General features: G+C 38.5%; 1 protein-coding gene across 1 annotated transcript in view; it reads right to left on the reverse strand.

Moving 5' to 3' along the window:
• Nucleotides 1-21320, reverse strand: part of LOC110517047 (protein diaphanous homolog 3) — a 536597-nt gene that overhangs the window by 474931 nt on the left and 40346 nt on the right. The window contains exon 3 of the mRNA XM_036951469.1: nt 12410-12583. Coding sequence (XP_036807364.1) covers nt 12410-12583 — 174 coding nt within the window. The remainder of the gene's footprint in view (nt 1-12409; nt 12584-21320) is intronic.

Here is a 21320-nt window from a genome sequence, read left to right on the forward strand (position 1 = left end):
TATATAAAAGTACGTATTTAAAAGCAGGTATTTAAAAGTACGTATTTAAAAGCACCTATATAAAAGCACGTATTTAAAAGCAGGTATTTAAAAGTACGTATTTAAAAGCAGGTATTTAAAAGCACCTATATAAAAGCACGTATTTAAAAGCACGTATATAAAAGCACGTATATAAAAGCACCTATATAAAAGCACGTATTTAAAAGCACGTATTTAAAAGCACGTATTTAAAAGCACCTATATAAAAGCACCTATATAAAAGCACGTATATAAAAGCACGTATATAAAAGCACGTATTTAAAAGCACGTATTTAAAAGCACGTATTTAAAAGCACCTATATAAAAGCACGTATATAAAAGCACGTATTTAAAAGCACCTATATAAAAGCACCTATATAAAAGCACCTATATAAAAGCACCTATATAAAAGCACCTATATAAAAGCACGTATATAAAAGCACCTATATAAAAGCACCTATATAAAAGCACGTATATAAAAGCACGTATTTAAAAGCACCTATATAAAAGCACCTATATAAAAGCACCTATATAAAAGCACGTATATAAAAGCACGTATATAAAAGCACGTATTTAAAAGCACCTATATAAAAGCACCTATATAAAAGCACGTATATAAAAGCACCTATATAAAAGCACGTATTCAAAAGCACCTATATAAAAGCACGTATATAAAAGCACGTATTTAAAAGCACCTATATAAAAGCACCTATATAAAAGCACCTATATAAAAGCACCTATATAAAAGCACCTATATAAAAGCACCTATATAAAAGCACCTATATAAAAGCACCTATATAAAAGCACCTATATAAAAGCACGTATATAAAAGCACCTATATAAAAGCACGTATATAAAAGCACGTATATAAAAGCACCTATATAAAAGCACGTATATAAAAGCACGTATATAAAAGCACGTATTTAAAAGCACGTATTTAAAAGCACGTATTTAAAAGCACCTATATAAAAGCACCTATATAAAAGCACCTATATAAAAGCACCTATATAAAAGCACCTATTTAAAAGCACGTATTTAAAAGCACCTATATAAAAGCACCTATATAAAAGCACCTATATAAAAGCACCTATATAAAAGCACGTATTTAAAAGCACGTATTTAAAAGCACGTATTTAAAAGCACGTATATAAAAGCACGTATTTAAAAGCACGTATTTAAAAGCACGTATTTAAAAGCACGTATATAAAAGCACCTATATAAAAGCACCTATATAAAAGCACGTATTTAAAAGCACCTATATAAAAGCACGTATTTAAAAGCACGTATTTAAAAGCACGTATTTAAAAGCAAGTATTTAAAAGCACGTATTTAAAAGCACCTATATAAAAGCACGTATTTAAAAGCACCTATATAAAAGCACGTATTTAAAAGCACGTATTTAAAAGCACCTATATAAAAGCACGTATTTAAAAGCACGTATTTAAAAGCACGTATTTAAAAGCACCTATATAAAAGCACGTATATAAAAGCACGTATTTAAAAGCACGTATTTAAAAGCACCTATATAAAAGCACGTATTTAAAAGCACCTATATAAAAGCACGTATTTAAAAGCACGTATTTAAAAGCACGTATTTAAAAGCACGTATATAAAAGCACGTATTTAAAAGCACGTATTTAAAAGCACCTATATAAAAGCACGTATTTAAAAGCACCTATATAAAAGCACGTATTTAAAAGCACGTATTTAAAAGCACGTATTTAAAAGCACGTATTTAAAAGCACCTATTTAAAAGCACGTATTTAAAAGCACGTATTTAAAAGCACGTATATAAAAGCACGTATTTAAAAGCACGTATTTAAAAGCACGTATTTAAAAGCACGTATTTAAAAGCACGTATTTAAAAGCACCTATATAAAAGCACGTATTTAAAAGCACGTATTTAAAAGCACCTATATAAAAGCACGTATATAAAAGCACGTATATAAAAGCACGTATTTAAAAGCACGTATATAAAAGCACGTATTTAAAAGCACGTATTTAAAAGCACGTATTTAAAAGCACCTATATAAAAGCACGTATTTAAAAGCACGTATATAAAAGCACGTATTTAAAAGCACCTATATAAAAGCACGTATTTAAAAGCACGTATATAAAAGCACGTATTTAAAAGCACGTATTTAAAAGCACCTATATAAAAGCACGTATTTAAAAGCACGTATTTAAAAGCACCTATATAAAAGCACGTATTTAAAAGCACGTATTTAAAAGCACCTATATAAAAGCACGTATTTAAAAGCACGTATTTAAAAGCACCTATATAAAAGCACGTATATAAAAGCACGTATTTAAAAGCACGTATTTAAAAGCACGTATTTAAAAGCACGTATTTAAAAGCACGTATTTAAAAGCACGTATTTAAAAGCACGTATATAAAAGCACGTATATAAAAGCACGTATTTAAAAGCACGTATTTAAAAGCACGTATTTAAAAGCACGTATATAAAAGCACGTATATAAAAGCACGTATTTAAAAGCACGTATTTAAAAGCAGGTATTTAAAAGCACCTATATAAAAGCAGGTATTTAAAAGCACGTATTTAAAAGCACCTATATAAAAGCACGTATTTAAAAGCACCTATATAAAAGCACGTATTTAAAAGCACCTATATAAAAGCACGTATTTAAAAGCACGTATTTAAAAGCACCTATATAAAAGCACCTATATAAAAGCACCTATATAAAAGCACGTATTTAAAAGCACGTATTTAAAAGCACGTATATAAAAGCACGTATTTAAAAGCACGTATTTAAAAGCACGTATTTAAAAGCACGTATTTAAAAGCACGTATATAAAAGCACGTATTTAAAAGCACCTATATAAAAGCACGTATTTAAAAGCACGTATTTAAAAGCACGTATTTAAAAGCACGTATTTAAAAGCACGTATTTAAAAGCACGTATTTAAAAGCACGTATTTAAAAGCACGTATTTAAAAGCACGTATTTAAAAGCACCTATATAAAAGCACGTATTTAAAAGCACGTATTTAAAAGCACGTATTTAAAAGCACGTATTTAAAAGCACGTATATAAAAGCACCTATATAAAAGCACGTATTTAAAAGCACGTATTTAAAAGCACGTATTTAAAAGCACGTATTTAAAAGCACGTATTTAAAAGCACGTATTTAAAAGCACGTATTTAAAAGCACGTATTTAAAAGCACGTATTTAAAAGCACGTATTTAAAAGCACCTATATAAAAGCACGTATTTAAAAGCACGTATTTAAAAGCACGTATTTAAAAGCACGTATTTAAAAGCACGTATATAAAAGCACCTATATAAAAGCACGTATTTAAAAGCACGTATTTAAAAGCACGTATTTAAAAGCACGTATTTAAAAGCACGTATTTAAAAGCACGTATTTAAAAGCACGTATATAAAAGCACGTATTTAAAAGCACCTATATAAAAGCACGTATTTAAAAGCACGTATTTAAAAGCACGTATTTAAAAGCACGTATTTAAAAGCACGTATTTAAAAGCACGTATTTAAAAGCACGTATTTAAAAGCACGTATTTAAAAGCACGTATTTAAAAGCACGTATTTAAAAGCACGTATATAAAAGCACGTATTTAAAAGCACGTATTTAAAAGCACGTATTTAAAAGCACGTATTTAAAAGCACGTATTTAAAAGCACGTATTTAAAAGCACCTATATAAAAGCATGTATTTAAAAGCACGTATTTAAAAGCACGTATTTAAAAGCACCTATATAAAAGCACCTATATAAAAGCACGTATTTAAAAGCACGTATTTAAAAGCACGTATTTAAAAGCACGTATTTAAAAGCACCTATATAAAAGCACGTATTTAAAAGCACGTATTTAAAAGCACGTATTTAAAAGCACGTATTTAAAAGCACGTTTATAAAAGCACCTATATAAAAGCACGTATTTAAAAGCACGTATTTAAAAGCACGTATTTAAAAGCACGTATTTAAAAGCACCTATATAAAAGCACGTATTTAAAAGCACGTATATAAAAGCACGTATTTAAAAGCACGTATTTAAAAGCACCTATATAAAAGCACGTATTTAAAAGCACGTATTTAAAAGCACGTATTTAAAAGCACCTATATAAAACCACGTATTTAAAAGCACGTATTTAAAAGCACCTATATAAAAGCACGTATTTAAAAGCACGTATATAAAAGCACGTATTTAAAAGCACCTATATAAAAGCACGTATTTAAAAGCACGTATTTAAAAGCACCTATATAAAAGCACCTATATAAAAGCACGTATTTAAAAGCACGTATTTAAAAGCACCTATATAAAAGCACGTATTTAAAAGCACGTATTTAAAAGCACGTATTTAAAAGCACGTATATAAAAGCACGTATTTAAAAGCACGTATTTAAAAGCACGTATTTAAAAGCACCTATATAAAAGCACGTATTTAAAAGCACGTATTTAAAAGCACCTATATAAAAGCACCTATATAAAAGCACCTATATAAAAGCACGTATTTAAAAGCACGTATTTAAAAGCACCTATATAAAAGCACGTATTTAAAAGCACGTATTTAAAAGCACGTATTTAAAAGCACCTATATAAAAGCACGTATTTAAAAGCACCTATATAAAAGCACGTATTTAAAAGCACCTATATAAAAGCACGTATTTAAAAGCACGTATATAAAAGCACGTATTTAAAAGCACGTATTTAAAAGCACGTATTTAAAAGCACGTATTTAAAAGCACCTATATAAAAGCACCTATATAAAAGCACGTATTTAAAAGCACCTATATAAAAGCACCTATATAAAAGCACGTATTTAAAAGCACGTATTTAAAAGCACGTATTTAAAAGCACGTATTTAAAAGCACGTATTTAAAAGCACGTATTTAAAAGCACGTATATAAAAGCACGTATTTAAAAGCACGTATATAAAAGCACGTATTTAAAAGCACGTATTTAAAAGCACCTATATAAAAGCACCTATATAAAAGCACCTATATAAAAGCACGTATTTAAAAGCACGTATATAAAAGCACCTATATAAAAGCACGTATTTAAAAGCACCTATATAAAAGTACGTATTTAAAAGCACGTATTTAAAAGCACGTATTTAAAAGCACGTATTTAAAAGCACCTATATAAAAGCACGTATTTAAAAGCACCTATATAAAAGCACGTATTTAAAAGCACGTATTTAAAAGCAGGTATTTAAAAGCACGTATTTAAAAGCACCTATATAAAAGCAGGTATTTAAAAGCACGTATTTAAAAGCAGGTATTTAAAAGCACCTATATAAAAGCAGGTATTTAAAAGCAGGTATTTAAAAGCAGGTATTTAAAAGCAGGTATTTAAAAGCAGGTATTTAAAAGCAGGTATTTAAAAGCAGGTATTTAAAAGCACGTATTTAAAAGGCCATATCATTAATTTGCTTTTGTATTTTCAGAATAAGCGTCGCGGAGATAGAACCGTAGAATTCCATAGGAAATCATTGTTTAAATAGGATCTCTGTTGGGTGACTGACTGACCATTTAGATCCATTTTGTCCTTCAGGAAGTGAAAACAAAGTCATGCCGTATTAAAACAGAAACAGCCGACGTGAAAAGAGAAGAGAGATCCATACTGCATCCCAAAAATGGGGTCCTGGTCTAAAGTAGGGCACTATATAGGGAATAGGGTTCTATAGGGCTCTGGTCTAAAGTAGTGCAGGATGTAGGGAATATGGTTCTATAGGGCTCTGGTCTAAAGTAGTGCACTATATAGGGAATAGGGTTCTTTCTATAGGGCTCTGGTCTAAAGTAGTGCACGATGTAGGGAATAGGGTGCCATTTGGGATGGAACCCCAGTGGTGTGGCGTCCTGACTGTGTGATGGCCTGTTCTCTTGGGGCCTTGGAAAGGTGACATTGACAATGGTAGATACAGGCAACAGCCCAGAAATGACAGAGAGAGACAGACAGGCATCAGCCCAGAAACGATAGAGACAGACAGGCAACAGCCCAGAGACAGACAGGCATCAGCCCAGAGAAGATAGAGAGAGACAGGCAACAGCCCAGAGAAGATACAGAGACAGACAGGCAACAGCCCAGAGACAATAGAGACAGACAGGCAACAGCCCAGAGAAGATACAGAGACAGACAGGCAACAGCCCAGAGACAATAGAGACAGACAGGCAACAGCCCAGAGAAGATACAGAGAGACAGACAGGCAACAGCCCAGAGAAGATACAGAGAGACAGACAACAGCCCAGAGACCATAGAGACAGACAGGCAACAGCCCAGAGACCATAGAGCCAGACAGGCAACAGCCCAGAGACAATAGAGACAGACAGGCAACAGCCCAGAGACCATAGAGACAGACAGGCAACAGCCCAGAGACCATAGAGACAGACAGGCAACAGCCCAGAGACCATAGAGACAGACAGGCAACAGCCCAGAGACCATAGAGACAGACAGGCAACAGCCCAAACCTGGTCTTTAGACCAAATGATTGGTCGAAATGTTTAAACGTGTATTTTTCCATATATAGACGTACCCTGTGTGTTAATCAAGTCAACTGTATGTTGCTACTGAGCTTGTCTGATGCTTTAAGCACTTACACAAACTGGACACAAATGACTCAAGAGGGAGCCGGAGATCAATATAGTCGAACCAGAAGGAAAACCATGTTCCTGGCCCTGCTGCTGGCCTTCACAGATTCTGCCGTTAGGCTCCTGAAGTTGCCGGTAACAGGCTAGACCAGCGGTCTGCAACCTTTGCCATGTGGAGTGCCAAGTTATCCGACCGTTTCTACTGATCTGCCAGTTATGATCTTAATACGCATATTTTCATGTAAAACTTTTTTTTAAATATATATATAAAATAAAACGCCTTCATATTTCAAAATCAATGTCATGTGGTTGATCAAAATTATATCCAAATGACAAATCTAGAAGAAACTTCTACTGCCCAAAAACGTAGAAATAGCCGACATAAAGCCAACAAATAAAAACATTGCAGCCTGAAGGTAGAAGATAACCTGATAAAAATAAACATCACAATGGCCACTCATTGTCTGTCTGTAAGGAACTTGACACATTGTATCAACTATTAACTTGTGTCCACCAATCATTAGGCTGTTTTTTTGTTTGAGGCTCTATTGTCAACCAATCATCAGGCTGTTTTCGTTTGACCAAGGAGAACGTGACCAAAGACACGACTGAAACAGGAACCAAATCTGCTGTGGTGAACAGTAGACGTATAAATGTGATATTTCAGGATCTCTAATCGACTGTACAACGTTTACACATACATTATGATGTCAATAGGTGAGTGTGTGATATAAAAGGGGGAAACATGTTTATTTCCGACATTATACAGAAAATATTTGATGAACTACGGCAACACTGCCACGTTGATCCGTTGGAAATCCTCAACAGGTGTCCGATTTTAAACCGTGGCAGATTCACCTCCCCTAGACTCCACTCCTCCACAGTCCCATTGCTTCATTCTACTAGTCAGTGTCTGCAGTGCTGCTCGTCGAGTCTCCCTTCTAAACGATCGAATCAACCTCGTCGAGTCTCCCTTCTAAACGATCGAATCAACCTCGACGAGTCTCCCTTCTAACCGATCGAATCAACCTCGCCGAGTCTCTAAACGATCGAAACAACCTCGCCGAGTCTCCCTTCTAAACGATCGAATCAACCTCGCCGAGTCTCCCTTCTAAACGATCGAATCAACCTCGACGAGTCTCCCTTCTAAACGATCGAATCAACCTCGCCGAGTCTCCCTTCTAAACGATCGAATCAACCTCGCCGAGTCTCCCTTCTAAACGATCGAATCAACCTCGCCGAGTCTCCCTTCTAAACGATCGAATCAACCTCGCCGAGTCTCCCTTCTAAACGATCGAATCAACCTCGACGAGTCTCCCTTCTAAACGATCGAATCAACCTCGCCAAGTCTCTAAACGATCGAATCAACCTCGCCGAGTCTCTAAACGATCGAATCAACCTCGCCGAGTCTCTAAACGATCGAATCAACCTCGCCGAGTCTCTAAACGATCGAATCAACCTCGACGTGACCCGTTAGATTCAGGAACTTAAACCTAATTAGTCAAATAAAATGCCTCAACATTAAACTGGAACTGACAGTTATTATTTTAGTTCGTTTTGGAGTCAAAGATGGTTTCGGTTGTTTTGTTTGTTCATTTATATCTTTATTTTTCATTATTTTTTTGGTTTTAGTTGATCTATAATAACCTTGTTACACACACACACACACACAGACACACACACAGACACACACGGTCCAGCTCTTTCAACAACGTGTCATCAGAAGTGTTATGGAGCTTCCTCCTGTGTAATGTCTGGTCTCCACGGGCAACGGTCCAATCATTCCCTCGTAGAAAGCACTAGGCTGGGATTGGATCGATTAAGAAGAGAGGAGGAGGAGGAGCATAGGTAGAGGTGAGGAAGAGACGAAGGATTAAACTGTATCCATGTCAGCTGGCGAGGTTAGAGGACACGGAGCTCTGAAGATGAAACATAGATATGTGTGTGTGTGTGTGTGTGTGTGTGTGTGTGTGTGTGTGTGAGACAGACAGACAGAGACAGAGAGAGAGAGAGAGAGAGACAGAGAGAGTCTGTGTAAAGATGAAGTCAGCCTACATGACGGTGTCGCTATCAGGTGGGGTTAGCTTATCATGGCCTCTTTAGAGAAAGCAACTGACGAGTCAATGGAAACTGGCCCGCTCTCCAACTGGCCCGCTCTGTAACTGGCCCGCTCTCCAGCTGGCCTGCTCTGTAGCTGGCCTTGAAACACTTTCCTTATGGAATCAATAGGTCGATCTGTTTACTGGCAAAACGGCATCCAGCCTTCATTTAGCCAACACCGTCTGAGGGATTCAATTCTTTACTTCCACTGAAACCTTTAAAACCAGATCACAGTCATGGTACCCTTTTCTGTTCTTCCTCATTCCAGTCACGTAGAAGAACGGCCAGGACATCAATTACCGTTGTCCCTGTCACCTCTCTGAGGCAGAGCTGTGTGAGTCATTACCGGTGTCCCTGTCACCTCTCTGAGGCAGAGCTGTGTGAGTCATTACCGGTGTCCCTGTCACCTCTCTGAGGCAGAGCCGTGTGAGTCATTACCGGTGTTGTCCCCGTCAACTCTCCAAGGCAGAGCTGTGTGAGTCATTACCGGTGTCCCTGTCACCTCTCTGAGGCAGAGCCGTGTGAGTCATTACCGGTGTTGTCCCCGTCAACTCTCCAAGGCAGAGCTGTGTGAGTCATTACCGGTGTTGTCTGTCACCTCTCCGAGGCAGAGCTGTGTGAGTCATTACCGGTGTCCCTGTCACCTCTCTGAGGCAGAGCTGTGTGAGTCATTACCGGTGTCCCTGTCACCTCTCTGAGGCAGAGCTGTGTGAGTCATTACCGGTGTCCCTGTCACCTCTCTGAGGCAGAGCCGTGTGAGTCATTACCGGTGTTGTCCCCGTCAACTCTCCAAGGCAGAGCTGTGTGAGTCATTACCGGTGTTGTCTGTCACCTCTCCGAGGCAGAGCTGTGTGAGTCATTACCAGTGTTGTCCCTGTCACCTCTCCGTAGCAGAGCTGTGTGAGTCACGGCGTTGGACGGCAGGGATGTCCTTGTCCCATCATGCTCTAGCGACTCCTGTGGCGGGCCGCGCCCATTGGTGAGGCTTCCGGGTTAAGTGGACATCGTGTCAAGAAGCAGTACAGCTTGGTTAGGTTGTGTTTCCGGTTGAGTCACCTGCGTCACCAAGGGTGCATAACGCATCACCAAGGGAGCATAACGCATCACCAAGGGAGCATAACGCATCACCAAGGGAGCTTAACGCATCACCAAGGGTGCATAACGCGTCACCAAGGGTGCATAACGCGTCACCAAGGGTGCATAACGCGTCACCAAGGGTGCATAACGCGTCACCAAGGGTGCATAACGCGTCACCAAGGGTGCATAACGCGTCACCAAGGGTGCATAACGCGTCACCAAGGGTGCATAACGCGTCACCAAGGGTGCATAACGCGTCACCAAGGGTGCATAACGCGTCACCAAGGGTGCTTAACGCGTCACCAAGGGTGCTTAACGCGTCACCAAGGGTGCATAACGCATCACCAAGGGTGCATAACGCATCACCAAGGGTGCATAACGCATCACCAAGGGTGCATAACGCATCACCAAGGGAGCTTAACGCATCACCAAGGGTGCATAACGCATCACCAAGGGTGCTTAACGCGTCACCAAGGGTGCATAACGCATCACCAAGGGTGCATAACGCATCACCAAGGGAGCTTAACGCATCACCAAGGGTGCATAACGCATCACCAAGGGTGCATAACGCATCACCAAGGGAGCTTAACGCATCACCAAGGGTGCATAACGCATCACCAAGGGAGCTTAACGCATCACCAAGGGTGCATAACGCATCACCAAGGGAGCATAACGCATCACCAAGGGTGCTTAATGAGTCACCCATGTCATCAAGGGCGCTTCCCAAATGGCACCCTATTCCCTACATGCACACTACTTCTCAAAAGTCTAAAGTAGTGCACTATATTAAAGTTGCCATTTAGGAATCAACCCATTTCAGCAAGTCAATCTTCTAAGGCAGCAGCACACAGAGCCAGCCACACAGAGCCAGCCACACAGAGCCAGCCACACAGAGCCAGCCACACAGAGCCAGCCACACAGAGCCAGCCACACAGAGCCAGCCACACAGAGCCAGCCACACAGAGCCAGCCACACAGAGCCAGCCACACAGAGCCAGCCACACAGAGCCAGCCACACAGAGCCAGCCACACAGAGCCAGGTAAATCCCGGGTGACATTTTCTTTCAGGATTTGACTCAAACGTCACCCTATTCCCTACATAGTACCCTAATTGTAACCAGAGCCCTATGGGCCATAGAACAGTAAACCCTTACAGGAAATAGGATTCCGTTTGGAACGTCAGACACAACAGTTCCGTTGCCGAGGGAGACAAGCTTTTTAAATCCTCCCCCACCGGAACACTAGGTCAGAGGTCAGAGAGAGAGAAAGAAAGAAAAAAAAAAAAACAACAACAGACATCTTTTATGAAACTTTATAATTGGATGTTCTTTTGAGGACAACAGAATGAGTTGAAGAGGTTCTCTGTCCGTTGGATGGGTCTTGACGAACGGGATATTCTCTACTTTTAAAAGTGAAAAATGAAAAAAAATAATGTCTACGAAGGCACCGTAACCCGAGAGTCTGTGGAATGAACACCTTTTGTCGTCGTCCTGACTAACAAATGTAACTGTCCGCATGACCAGGAAGCTTCCTAAGACCCGAGTTTGGGGTTTTATGGAGTACAGGGACAGAAAAAATGGGACGACGAGACCAAGAGATGTTGTCAATGTAATTGGATGTTCCTTTGAATGAAATGGTCTCTTCTTTTGAAGAGAGGAAAGGTATTAAAATACCCACCATGCACCTCACCTCACCTCACACGGAAAAAACGAAACGGTGTCAGTCTGCAGGACCAGGAAGCGTCAGAGACGTCGTGAAGCGTACAAACGTTTAATACCAAGGTATAAAAAAAACCACAATGCACCTCACCTCAGTTTAATACCAAGCTGATGTAAAAACGTGATGCCGTGTTGAAATACCACAGTCCTGAATGTCCCCGAATCCCGTAGAGACAACTGCATTTACCGGTACTCCTGACATTCATGCCCACTATGTGAACACCCTACTATCAGTGGGGGTGTTGAAACACCACAGTCCTGAATGTCCTCGAATCCCGTAGAGACAACTGGGATCTGTGGAATTACAAGCTAAGAGAAGAAAATGGAGCCCACTTAAAAACAACTGACTCGGTGTGTGTGTGTGTGTGTGTGTGTGTTCCATTATTGACTCTAGTCTGTATTTCCCCCTATCACACCTCCCTGAGGGCGGTCAGAAGACAGGAAGTACCGGTATGTATTTTGAATGTGAAACTGTCAGTATGTCTGACTCTGAGAACATGCCCTGCAGCAACATAACATAACGTACCATCCTCATATTCTCAAATACACACACAGAGAGACAGAGAGAGACAGAGAGAGAGAGAGCGAGAGACAGGAGACAGAGAGACAGAGAGAGAGAGAGAGAGAGAGAGAGAGAGAGAGAGAGAGAGAGAGAGAGAGAGAGAGAGAGAGAGAGAGAGAGAGAGAGAGAGAGAGAGAGAGAGAGAGAGAGAGAGAGAGAGAGAGAGAGAGAGAGAGAGAGAGAGAGAGAGAGAGAGAGAGAGAGACAGAGACAGAGAGACAGAGAGACAGAGAGACAGAGAGACAGAGAGAGAGAGAGAGAGAGAGAGAGAGAGAGAGAGAGAGAGAGACAGAGACAGAGAGAGAGACAGAGAGAGCGAGAGAGAGACACACACACACACACGCAGACACCTCATCCATCCCCTACCATCATCTTCTCGAAGAGGCCCAGTATCTCCTGTTCTGAGGTGATCTTGGAAGACAGGTCCTCAAACTCAGCGGAGGAGGAAGACCATTCAGACGAGGAGGAGTGTTTGACATGAGGGAGGTGAGGACGCTCTTTCTTACTGCCTGGGATACGGATACTGGCGAACCTGTCCATCTGAGGAACACACAGACAGGGACAAGAGAGGCCAGTCATTAAAAAAGCCCATAATGTTCTCATAAAACAAGGTTACGGACCACATTAACAAAGACCTACTGACAGACTAAGCTGTCGTTAGACACATCGAGGTCGAAGGTTAACACTGGCCTGATGGTTAACAACGGGTGTTAGTGAAGCTGTTGTTGGTCCCCCCCTTTCTACCCGGTACCCGGTCTCCCCCTTCTCTACCCGGTACCCCCCTTCTCTACCCGGTACCCCCCTCCTCTACCCCACCCCCCCCCCCCCTCTACCGGCCCCCCCCCCTCTACCAGGCCCCCCTCTCTACCAGTCACAATTTCTAAAATAGACAAATCACAGAAAACGCACAAGTTTTGTCATGTTAAAACAGTTGGTTTTTTTTTTAGCCTGTGGGACTTTGGTTTGACCTGTGGGACTTTGGTTTGACCTGTGGGACTTTGGTCTGACCTGTGGGACTTTGGTCTGACCTGTGGGACCACTCGTCAATGTGTCTGCTAGGAATATAGACATTCTACCAGCCAATGACAAACTGGACCAGCATTCGGCTGGTGGCTGGTGTTCATTTCCCTTCCCTGATATGTTAGCAGAAGGAGATGAGGGTGACATGGTTGTTTTTCAGGCTGTCATTTAGTTAGTTTTCAGTCTTGTCGTATCATTATTGTCCGAGCAGAAGAAGCACGCAGGGCCTGTTGCTGGCTGACCAACAACAGACCAGATGTATCAGGCTTGGGGTTGTTGGTTCCATTTAAGCGTCAGACAGACAGACTCTCTTCATCCAACTCCCTCTGAAGTCTGGCTAATGTACATCAGTTGTACTAAGTACAACAACCCTAAAGCCCACCACTATCAGTCACCCCATCTGTCTCTACTAGAGAGCACTCAACGCTGTGCCGCGCGTGTGTGTGTGTGTGTGTGCGTTACACTCAAATACCCTACATTACAAGACAGAGACAGCAGCCATGACCCCCAAACTATAATACTACACTATAACACTTAGTGACCCCATAATACACTATAACACTTAGTGACCCACATAATAATACACTATAACACTTAGTGACCCTATAATAATACACTATAACACTTAGTGACCCCCATAATACACTATAACACTTAGTAACCCCATAATACACTATAACACTTAGTGACCCACATAATAATACACTATAACACTTGGTGACCCACAATACACTATAACACTTAGTGACCCACATAATACACTATAACACTTAGTGACCCCCATAATACACTATAACACTTAGTGACCCTATAATAATACATTATAACACTTAGTGCCCCCATAATACACTATAACACTTAGTGACCCACATAATAATACACTATAACACTTGGTGACCCACAATACACTATAACACTTAGTGACCCACATAATAATACACTATAACACTTAGTGACCCCATAATACTACACTATAACACTTGGTGACCCCCATAACACACTATAACACTTAGTGACCCCATAATAATACACTATAACACTTAGTGACCCCATAATAATACACTATAACACTTAGTGACCCCATAATAATACACTATAACACTTAGTGACCCCATAATAATACACTAAAACTTAGTGACCCCATAATAATACACTATAAAACTTAGTGACCCCATAATAATACACTATAACACTTAGTGACTACATAATACCACACTATAACACTTAGTGACCCCATAATACTACACTATAACACTTACCCTATTATACACTATACCATACACTATATACTATACACTATACCACTTAGTGACCCCATAATCCACTATAACACTTAGTGACCCCATAATACTACACTATAACACTTGGTGACCCCCATAACGCACTATAACACTTAGTGACCCTATAATAATACATTATAACACTTAGTGACCCCATAATACACTATAACACTTAGTGACCCACATAATAATAAACTATAACACTTGGTGACCCACAATACACTATAACACTTAGTGACCCACATAATAATACACTATAACACTTGGTGACCCACAATACACTATAACACTTAGCGACCCACATAATAATACACTATAACACTTAGTGACCCCCATAATACACTATAACACTTAGTGACCCCATAATAATACACTATAACACTTAGTGACCCCATAATAATACACTATAAAACTTAGTGACCCCATAATAATACACTATAAAACTTAGTGACCCCATAATAATACACTATAAAACTTAGTGACCCCATAATAATACACTATAACACTTAGTGACTACATAATACCACACTATAACACTTAGTGACCCCATAATACTACACTATAACACTTAGTGACCCCATAATACCACACTATAACACTTAGTGACCCCATAATACCACACTATAACACTTAGTGACCCCATAATACTACACTATAACACTTAGTGACCCCATAACACTACACTATAACACTTAGAGACCCTCATAATACACTATAACACTTAGTGACCCTCATAATACACTATAACACTTAGTGACCCTCATAATACACTATAACACTTAGTGACCACCATAATACACTTTAACACTTAGTGACCCCATAATACACTATAACACTTAGTGACCCCATAATACTACACTATAACACTTGGTGACCCACAATACACTATAACACTTAGTGACCCACATAATAATACACTATAACACTTAGTGACACCATAATAATACACTATAACACTTAGTGACCCCATAATACTACACTATAACACTTGGTGACCCCCATAACACACTATAACACTTAGTGACCCTATAATAATACATTATAACACTTAGTGACCCCATAATACACTATAACACTTAGTGACCCACAATACACTATAACACTTAGTGACCCACATAATAATACACTATAACACTTGGTGACCCACAATACACTATAACACTTAGTGACCCACATAATAATACACTATAACACTTAGTGACCCCATAACAATACACTAGAACACTTAGTGACCCTATTATACACTATACCACTTAGTGACCCCATAATACACTATAACACTTAGTGACCCCATAATAATACACTATAACACTTAGTGACCCCCATAATACACTATAACACTTAGTGACCCCCATAATACACTATAACACTTAGTGACCCCATAATACACTATAACACTTAGTGACCCCATAATAATACACTATAAAACTTAGTGACCCCATAATACTACACTATAAAACTTAGTGACCCCATAATACTACACTATAACACTTAGTGACCCCATAATACACTATAACACTTAGTGACCCACATAATAATACACTATAACACTTGGTGACCCACAATACACTATAACACTTAGTGACCCACATAATAATACACCATAACACTTGGTGACCCACAATACACTATAACACTTAGTGACCCACATAATAATACACTATAACACTTAGTGACCCCATAATACTACACTATAACACTTGGTGACCCCCATAACACACTATAACACTTAGTGACCCTATAATAATACATTATAACACTTAGTGACCCCATAATACACTATAACACTTAGTGACCCACGATACACTATAACACTTAGTGACCCACATAATAATACACTATAACACTTAGTGACCCCATAATAATACACTATAACACTTAGTGACCCCATAATAATACACTATAACACTTAGTGACCCCATAATAATACACTATAACACTTAGTGACCCCATAATAATACACTATAAAACTTAGTGACCCCATAATAATACACTATAAAACTTAGTGACCCCATAATAATACACTATAACACTTAGTGACTACATAATACCACACTATAACACTTAGTGACCCCATAATACTACACTATAACACTTACCCTATTATACACTATACCATACACTATATACTATACACTATACCACTTAGTGACCCCATAATCCACTATAACACTTAGTGACCCCATAATACTACACTATAACACTTAGTGACCCCATAATACTACACTATAACACTTGGTGACCCCCATAACGCACTATAACACTTAGTGACCCTATAATAATACATTATAACACTTAGTGACCCCATAATACACTATAACACTTAGTGACCCACAATACACTATAACACTTAGTGACCCACATAATAATACACTATAACACTTGGTGACCCACAATACACTATAACACTTAGTGACCCACATAATAATACACTATAACACTTGGTGACCCACAATACACTATAACACTTAGTGACCCACATAATAATACACTATAACACTTAGTGACCCCCATAATACACTATAACACTTAGTGACCCCATAATAATACACTATAACACTTAGTGACCCCATAATAATACACTATTAAACTTAGTGACCCCATAATAATAGACTATAAAACTTAGTGACCCCATAATAATACACTATAACACTTAGTGACTACATAATACCACACTATAACACTTAGTGACCCCATAATACTACACTATAACACTTAGTGACCCCATAACACTACACTATAACACTTAGTGACCCTCATAATACACTATAACACTTAGTGACCCCATAATACTACACTATAACACTTAGTGACCCTCATAATACACTAACATTTAGTGACCCTCATAATACACTATAACACTTAGTGACCCCCATAATACACTATAACACTTAGTGACCCCATAATACACTATAACACTTAGTGACCCCATAATACTACACTATAACACTTGGTGACCCACAATACACTATAACACTTAGTGACCCACATAATAATACACTATAACACTTAGTGACACCATAATAATACACTATAACACTTAGTGACCCTATTATACACTATACCACTTAGTGACCCCATAATCCACTATAACACTTAGTGACCCCATAATACTACACTATAACACTTGGTGACCCCCATAACACACTATAACACTTAGTGACCCCCATAATACACTATAACACTTAGTGACCCCATAATACTACACTATAACACTTAGTGACCCCATAATACACTATAACACTTAGTGACCCACATAATAATACACTATAACACTTGGTGACCCACAATACACTATAACACTTAGTGACCCACATAATAATACACTATAACACTTAGTGACACCATAATAATACACTATACCACTTAGTGACCCCATAATACTACACTATAACACTTGGTGACCCCCATAACACACTATAACACTTAGTGACCCCATAATAATACACTATAACACTTAGTGACTACATAATACCACACTATAACACTTAGTGACCCCATAATACTACACTATAACACTTAGTGACCCAATAATACTACACTATAACACTTAGTGTCCCCATAATACACTATAACACTTAGTGACCCCAATAATACACTATAACACTTAGTGACCTTCATAATACACTATAACACTTAGTGACCCCATAATACACTATAACACTTAGTGACCCCATAATACACTATAACACTTAGTGATCCCATAATACACTATAACACTTAGTGATCCCATAATAATACACTATAAAACTTAGTGACCCCATAATAATACACTATAAAACTTAGTGACCCCATAATAATACACTATAAAACTTAGTGACCCCATAATACTACACCATAACACTTAGTGACTACATAATATCTCACTATAACACTTAGTGACCCCCATAATAATACACTATAAAACTTAGTGACCCCAATAATACACTATAACACTTAGTGACCTTCATAATACACTATAACACTTAGTGACCCCCATAATACACTATAACACTTAGTGATCCCATAATAATACACTATAAAACTTAGTGACCCCATAATAATACACTATAACACTTAGTGACCCACATAATAATACACTATAACACTTGGTGACCCACAATACACTATAACACTTAGTGACCCACATAATAATACACTATAACACTTAGTGACCCCATAATAATACACTATAACACTTAGTGACCCCATAATACTACACTATAACACTTGGTGACCCCCATAACGCACTATAACACTTAGTGACCCTATAATAATACATTATAACACTTAGTGACCCCATAATACACTAACACTTAGTGACCCACAATACACTATAACACTTAGTGACCCACATAATAATACACTATAACACTTGGTGACCCACAATACACTATAACACTTAGTGACCCTATAATAATACATTATAACACTTAGTGACCCCCATAATACACTATAACACTTAGTGACCCACAATACACTATAACACTTAGTGACCCACAATACACTATAACACTTAGTGACCCACATAATAATACACTATAACACTTGGTGACCCACAATACACTATAACACTTAGTGACCCACAATACACTATAACACTTAGTGACCCACATAATAATACACTATAACACTTGGTGACCCACAATACACTATAACACTTAGTGACCCACATAATAATACACTATAACACTTAGTGACCCCATAATAATACACTATAACACTTAGTGACCCCATAATACTACACTATAACACTTGGTGACCCCCATAACGCACTATAACACTTAGTGACCCTATAATAATACATTATAACACTTAGTGACCCACAATACACTATAACACTTAGTGACCCACATAATAATACACTATAACACTTGGTGACCCACAATACACTATAACACTTAGTGACCCTATAATAATACATTATAACACTTAGTGACCCCCATAATACACTATAACACTTAGTGACCCACAATACACTATAACACTTAGTGACCCACATAATAATACACTATAACACTTGGTGACCCACAATACACTATAACACTTAGTGACCCACATAATAATACACTATAACACTTAGTGACCCCATAATAATACACTATAACACTTAGTGACCCCATAATAATACACTATAACACTTAGTGACCCTATTATACACTATACCACTTAGTGACCCCATAATCCACTATAACACTTAGTGACCCCATAATACTACACTATAACACTTGGTGACCCCCATAACGCACTATAACACTTAGTGACCCCATAATAATACACTATAACACTTAGTGACTACATAATACCACACTATAACACTTAGTGACCCCATAATACTACACTATAACACTTAGTGACCCAATAATACTACACTATAACACTTAGTGTCCCCATAATACACTATAACACTTAGTGACCCCAATAATACACTATAACACTTAGTGACCTTCATAATACACTATAACACTTAGTGACCCCATAATACACTATAACACTTAGTGACCCCATAATACACTATAACACTTAGTGATCCCATAATACACTATAACACTTAGTGATCCCATAATAATACACTATAAAACTTAGTGACCCCATAATAATACACTATAAAACTTAGTGACCCCATAATAATACACTATAAAACTTAGTGACCCCATAATACTACACCATAACACTTAGTGACTACATAATATCTCACTATAACACTTAGTGACCCCCATAATAATACACTATAAAACTTAGTGACCCCAATAATACACTATAACACTTAGTGACCTTCATAATACACTATAACACTTAGTGACCCCCATAATACACTATAACACTTAGTGACCCCAATAATACACTATAACACTTAGTGACCTTCACAATACACTATAACACTTAGTGACCCCCATAATACACTATAACACTTAGTGACCCCCATAATACACTATAACACTTAGTGATCCCATAATAATACACTATAAAACTTAGTGACCCCATAATAATACACTATAAAACTTAGTGACCCCATAATAATACACTATAAAACTTAGTGACCCCATAATACTACACCATAACACTTAGTGACTACATAATATCACACTATAACACTTAGTGACCCCATAATACTACACTATAACACTTAGTGACCCCATAATACTACACTAACACTTAGTGACCCCATAATACCACACTATAACACTTAGTGACCCCATAATACTACACTATAACACTTAGTGACCCCCATAATACACTATAACACTTCGTGACCCCATAATAATACACCATAACACTTAGTGACCCCATAATAATACACCATAACACTTAGTGGCCCCATAATAATGCACTATAACACTTAGTGCCCTGACAATATGATAACTCACCATAACACTGTAGTAAGACTGGATGGCTGGAAGGATTGAAACCCTTTAGAGTGTGTTTTTCCCTCTTCGCTCTGTACATCGTCAGCATCTCTATTGGCTGTACAATAGGCCTCCATTATTAACAGTCTCTGTTCTCTTTCTGTTCATATACTCAGTGTGTGTTTGTTTGGAGTCAAGCATCTCTATTGGCTGTATAATAGGACTCGATTATTAACTGTCTGTTTTCTTTCCGTTTATCCTCCTGTTTATCGTCAGTGTGTGTTGGAATCAAGCGCTAGTGTTTGAACTGGGGGTTTTAGCAGCGTTGTTCGCTCTGCAGGAAACAGAGCCGTGATCACTGCCTCTGATTAGACGATTCTGTTTCCACTCCCCTCGGCACAAGCAGACAAAGATCGTCGTCAAAGCCAATCGATTTACAAGATGGGATAAAAGATGAAAAGGATAGCGAAGATTATAGAAAATTACACGGATTTGACAGATATAACTAAATTGAGGGAGGGAGGGAGGGAGGGAGGGAGGGATGTAATTCCAGTAGCATTTCAAGGCCGGCGATGATGGAGTCGTAGCCAGTGGACTGTCAGTGGATTGGATCGGGCTGGCTCAGCGTCAGCGGATTGGATGGGGCTGGCT

Source organism: Oncorhynchus mykiss, chromosome 18 (assembly GCF_013265735.2).
Source record: "Oncorhynchus mykiss isolate Arlee chromosome 18, USDA_OmykA_1.1, whole genome shotgun sequence".
Classification (NCBI taxonomy): Eukaryota; Metazoa; Chordata; class Actinopteri; order Salmoniformes; family Salmonidae; genus Oncorhynchus; species Oncorhynchus mykiss.